This window comes from Pseudophryne corroboree, chromosome 8 (assembly GCF_028390025.1).
Source record: "Pseudophryne corroboree isolate aPseCor3 chromosome 8, aPseCor3.hap2, whole genome shotgun sequence".
NCBI classification, from domain to species: Eukaryota; Metazoa; Chordata; class Amphibia; order Anura; family Myobatrachidae; genus Pseudophryne; species Pseudophryne corroboree.
In genome coordinates, this window is record NC_086451.1 from 116646277 (window position 1) to 116652276 (window position 6000).

The 6000-nt window shown below is 46.4% G+C and overlaps 1 protein-coding gene across 1 annotated transcript in view; it reads left to right on the plus strand.

The window, feature by feature from the left end:
- The window catches only part of ARPC5L (actin related protein 2/3 complex subunit 5 like), a 79182-nt gene extending 77107 nt beyond the window's left edge, over positions 1 to 2075 (plus strand). The window contains exon 4 of the mRNA XM_063936881.1: positions 708 to 2075. Within this exon, the coding sequence (XP_063792951.1) occupies positions 708 to 770 (63 nt within the window). The 3' untranslated portion in view covers positions 771 to 2075. The remainder of the gene's footprint in view (positions 1 to 707) is intronic.
- Positions 2076 to 6000: the final 3925 nt, after the last annotated feature.

Sequence of the window (6000 nt, forward strand, 5' to 3'; positions counted from 1 at the left end):
TAATGATACCAAATATCTGGAAGTTCTAAACCCACACTGACTCGCACCTCCCCTATAGATTGTGAGCTCTCAAGAGCAGTACTTTTCCTTACCATCATCTCCTCACCATCATCTCCTCACCGTGGCATGCTTTTTGCAATCAGTGGCCCTGAACCTGTCTGCTACATCCATTAACCACTTGCCTGACATGGTCGCATCAGATGCGATGTTCCTGATCGATGTTTGGGGAAAAAAATCTTTAAAAAAAAAAAAAAATAAGAATAAAAAAAATCTTTAACTAAAATCATTTGGGATAGGGTTAAAGTCATATTCTTCATCTAATTTACTCATAAAAAACCCCAACAATTTCGGAGCGGTTTTCGGCGAAATAAATCGTCAGTTAAGTGGTTAACTGAGGAATAGGTGAAGCCAATGCTGGTTTTATAGTTCTGACTATATTTGCATAGATGTACCATGTATATACTGTTTATGTCCTGTCATGATCGCACTGTACTTTATGCACTTTTCACAGCGCTACAGACCCCTGAATAAAGGATAATTGCTGTACAATTACATTTTATTGTTTTATTAAGAGTATCTTAACAAGCCCTATGCATTGAATTGGTTTCCTTCAAGAGGAACTATAGTTGATAAAGTGAAGCTTCCATTGGCAATCCCTAAGCATGCAACTTACGTTCTCTCTCTCTCTCTCTCTCTCTGTCCCGCAGGCATTCGTAATAGGAGGCCTTGGGTCCATAGTCCGAGTTCTGACATCACGGAAAACTGTGTAAAAGACTGTATTAGCTGAATTCAGAAGTTTATGTTCCGGGGCTCCAGCGCAGTGATGGAGGAGCGGATGCAGAGGGCCCCACCTGTCTGCAGAGTGCTATACATTAAACTGTTTTGGAAAATTCAATTGGGAATGCTTCTTATTACCAACTGTGGACGAGACATGAATGTATGTTTGTTTAATGAGGTATATTTTGTTCCAAGCACCAGTCCTTGTCAGCAAGGCTATGTTAACTGGCTAAGATGAGGAATTTGAGCTGGGGGGAATGGTGACATTCATTACATGCCAAGAATCAACCACAATTGTAGTCCAGCAGAGCGCTGCAGCTAGCCCATAGCCTGCATCGCTCCCACTAAGGCTGTGATCATTTCTACCCTCCTCTACAAACATAAGAATTCTCTACTAGAAATAAATGTGAGTATGCCTATAGGAGCAGAAATGACCTATTCATATGAAATAGGACTGGTAGCTTTTTATTTGTTAACTTGTATATACAGGATTTTAGAAGTTCCTTGATTTTGGTCTTACTTGAAAACGCTTTAACCCTTTCTCTGCCATAGTGGCCAGCAGTACAGTGTGGTGTCAGCCTCTCTGGCACAGGAAGGGTGAAGGCCTGTAGAGGGGGTGGGGGAGATAGGGGATGTGTTTGTGCTGTCTCTAAGTTAAACCTACAGTATCACTGGGAGCGGTTTGGTATATAGATATTTTTCTTTTTGTCCCCACCGTGGCGTTTGGAGAAAGATGGCCACTCTCCTGCCGTGCCTGCTGCTCTACCGATACCTGTAAACTTTATTAAACTGACAGCTTCCTTGAGTGAAGTCTTGAAATCACTTTTGTTTTATTTTTGTGTTATTGGTTGAGACTGTTTTATTTTCTTTTTACTTTTTGAAGCAACATTGCATGTTTCACTCATACACTGAATATTTATTTTTCTGCATCCTAACAATACAGTGATGCAGTATTGTGCTGCAAGAGCTTCTATACTCTGCTCGGCAGTCAGCACAGCGGGACAGTTATCAGGGAGGTTTTTCTAAGCAGTCCCAGGAGCTCTTGCATACCCTCTAAAAAGAACCCCTTTCCTGGTAAACATGCAATGTTGCTGATCTAGTAGCAGGAGTTAGACGTTGGGATATTCCTGCAGAACAGTGCTGTCCGATATCTGACAACTGAGCCCACAGTCTGCACTGGGCCCTATACCACCCATTGGACAGTCCTGCTCTATAAAACTCTGAATGTGGGTTTGTTGTCCACAGAAGGATTATCTGTTAAGTGCCTGCTACATCAATAAAGCTCTTGGATCATTGATTGCAAATGGTTTTGTTTGTAGTAAACTTGGAGGAACAATATCTCATTTAATCGGTGTGAGTCACAAGGTTTACTTGTTACTGCGACATGTCATTTTGTGTTCTCTTAAGTTAAAATGAAAGTTAAACATTTGGCCCACAGAAAATGTTGTATCAATCACAAAAATGTCATTAAAATATCCCATACCTATCCAGTCTTACATGTAGAGTTGTATTTCAGACCGTTTTCCTGACGTTATCGCCTGCAAACTGTATACCATGTTAGATATTTGCTGGGAATGTCTGCAAGTTCTATATGTTTCTGAATGTCCTTTTTGCAGCTTTGATTTACCTAGAGATTAAAGCAGCTCTTTCTCCCTGACTTGTATAAGTACAGGGTTCCTTGTTCCAACAGTTCCCACTGTACCTGCCTTCACCTCATGTGGCTACCAGTTCTCTGTAGATCAGCACTCTGGGGGGGCGATCACAAGACCGCCTGTCGGGATCTCAGCTGTCACAATGGAGACATCGGAATCCCGACAGGCAGTGAAATACCGCCGCTGGAATCCCGATGCCACGGGCTTTTCTCACTCTACGGGTGTCCATAGAGGGAGAATATATCCTGTGGCGAGCGCAACGAGCCGGCAAGGGGCTTTCTAGCGCTCGCCCCCGCTGTCGGCATACTGGTGGCCGGGATCCCGGCCATCTGTGTAGCATATGTATTCCCTCTGGGGGCAGTGTCTTCAGTGAGCATGCCCTGGCACTCCACAGTTATGTCAGTTGGGAAGTTGCTTTATTTGAAGAATGTTTCATATAATTATATTTTCTCTAACGTCCTAAGTGGATGCTGGGGACTCCGTCAGGACCATGGGGAATAGCGGCTCCGCAGGAGACAGGGCACAAAAATAAAGCTTTAGGATTAGGTGGTGTGTACTGGCTCCTCCCCCTATGACCCTCCTCCAAGCCCCAGTTAGGTTTTTGTGCCCGTCCGAGCAGGGTGCAATCTAGGTGGCTCTCCTAAAGAGCTGCTTAGAAAAAGTTTTTAGGTTTTTTATTTTTAGTGAGTCCTACTGGCAACAGGCTCACTGCATCGAGGGACTTAGGGGAGAGAATTTCAACTCACTTGCGTGCAGGATGGATTGGATTCTTAGGCTACTGGACACCATTAGCTCCAGAGGGAGTCGGAACACAGGTCTCACCCTGGGGTTCGTCCCGGAGCCGCGCCGCCGACCCCCCTTACAGATGCTGAAGATTGAAGGTCCGGAAACAGGCGGCAGAAGGCTCTTCAGTCTTCATGAAGGTAGCGCACAGCACTGCAGCTGTGCGCCATTGTTGTCACACACTTCACACCAAGCGGTCACGGAGGGTGCAGGGCGCTGCTGGGGGCGCCCTGGGCAGCAATATTTAATACCTTTATGGCAAAAGAATACATCACATATAGCCATTGAGGCTATATGTATGTATTTAACCCATGCCAGTTATCTAAAACTACGGGAGAAAAGCCCGCCGAAATAGGGGGCGGAGCTTATTCTCCTCAGCACACAGCGCCATTTTCCTGCTCAGCTCCGCTGTGAGGAAGGCTCCCAGGACTCTCCCCTGCACTGCACTACAGAAACAGGGTAAAACAGAGAGGGGGGGCATTTTTTTGGCGATATTTTGATATATTTAAGCTGCTATAAAGAACAACACTTATATAAGGTTGTTCCCATATATATTATAGCGCTTGGGTGTGTGCTGGCAAACTCTCCCTCTGTCTCCCCAAAGGGCTAGTGGGGTCCTGTCTTCGATAAGAGCATTCCCTGTGTGTCTGCTGTGTGTCGGTACGTGTGTGTCGACATGTATGAGGACGATGTTGGTGTGGAGGCAGAGCAATTGCCGATAATGGTGATGTCACCCCCCAGGGAGTCGACACCGGAATGGATGGCTTTGTTTATGGAATTACGTGATAATGTCAGCACATTACAAAAATCAGTTGACGACATGAGACGGCCGGCAAACCAGTTAGTACCTGCCCAGGCGTCTCAGACACCGTCAGGGGCTGTAAAGCGCCCTTTACCTCAGTCGGTCGACACAGACACTGAATCTAGTGTCGACGGTGATGAAACAAACGTATTTTCAAGTAGGGCCACACGTTATATGATCACGGCAATGAAGGAGGCTTTGCATATCTCTGATACTGCAAGTACCACAAAAAGGGGTATTATGTGGGGGGTGAAAAAACTACCTGTAGTTTTTCCTGAATCAGAGGAATTAAATGATGTATGTGATGAAGCGTGGGTTAACCCAGATAGAAAAATGCTAATTTCAAAAAAGTTATTAGCATTATACCCTTTCCCGCCAGAGGTTAGGGCGCGCTGGGAAACACCCCCTAGGGTGGATAAGGCGCTCACACGCTTATCAAAACAAGTGGCGTTACCGTCTCCTGATACGGCCGCCCTCAGGGATCCAGCTGATAGGAGAATGGAAACTACCCTAAAAAGTATATACACACATACTGGTGTTATACTGCGACCAGCCATCGCCTCAGCCTGGATGTGCAGTGCTGGGGTCGTCTGGTTGGATTCCCTGACTGAAAATATTGATACCCTGGATAGGGACAGTATTTTATTGACTATAGAGCAATTAAAGGATGCTTTCCTTTATATGCGAGATGCTCAGAGAGATATTTGCACTCTGGCATCGAGAGTAAATGCGATGTCCATATCTGCCAGAAGGAGTTTATGGACGCGACAGTGGTCAGGTGATGCGGATTCCAAACGACATATGGAAGTATTGCCGTATAAAGGGGAGGAATTATTTGGCGTCGGTCTATCGGATCTGGTGGCCACGGCAACTGCCGGAAAATCCACCTTTTTACCTCAGACCCCCTCCCAACAGAAAAAGACACCGTCTTTTCAGCCGCAGTCCTTTCGGTCCTATAAGAACAAGCGGACAAAAGGACAGTCATATCTGCCTCGGGGCAGAGGAAGGGGTAAGAGAGGGCAGCAAGCAGCCCCTGCCCAGGAACAGAAGCCCTCCCAGGGTTCTGCAAAGCCCTCAGCATGACGCTGGGGCCTTACAAGCGGACTCAGGAGCGGTGGGGGGTCGACTCAAGAATTTCAGCGCACAGTGGGCTTGCTCACAGGTGGACCCCTGGATTCTGCAGGTAGTATCTCAGGGTTACAGGTTGGAATTCGAGAAGTCTCCCCCTCGCCGGTTCCTAAAGTCTGCTTTGCCAACGTCTCCCTCAGACAGGGCGACGGTATTGGAAGCCATTCACAAGCTGTTTTCTCAGCAGGTGATAGTCAAGGTACCCCTCCTACAACAGGGAAAGGGGTATTATTCCACGCTATTTGTGGTACCGAAGCCGGACGGCTCGGTAAGACCTATTCTAAATCTGAAATCTTTGAACCTGTACATACAAAAATTCAAGTTCAAGATGGAGTCACTCAGAGCAGTGATAGCGAATCTGGAAGAAGGGGACTTTATGGTGTCCCTGGACATAAAGGATGCTTACCTACATGTCCCAATTTGCCCTTCACATCAAGGGTACCTCAGGTTCGTGGTGCAAAACTGTCATTATCAGTTTCAGACGCTGCCGTTTGGATTGTCCACGGCACCTCGGGTCTTTACCAAGGTAATGGCCGAAATGATGATTCTTCTGCGAAGAAGAGGCGTATTAATTATCCCTTACTTGGACGATCTCCTGATAAGGGCAAGGTCCAGAGAACAGCTGGAGGACGGAGTAGCACTAACCCAACTAGTGCTGCAACAACACGGGTGGATTCTGAATTTTCCAAAATCTCAGTTGACCCCGACGACACGTCTGCTGTTCCTGGGAATGATTCTGGACACGGTTCAGAAAAAGGTGTTTCTTCCGGAGGAGAAAGCCAGGGAGTTATCCGAACTTGTCAGGAACCTCCTAAAACCAGGGAAAGTGTCTGTGCATCAATGCACAAGAGTCCTGGG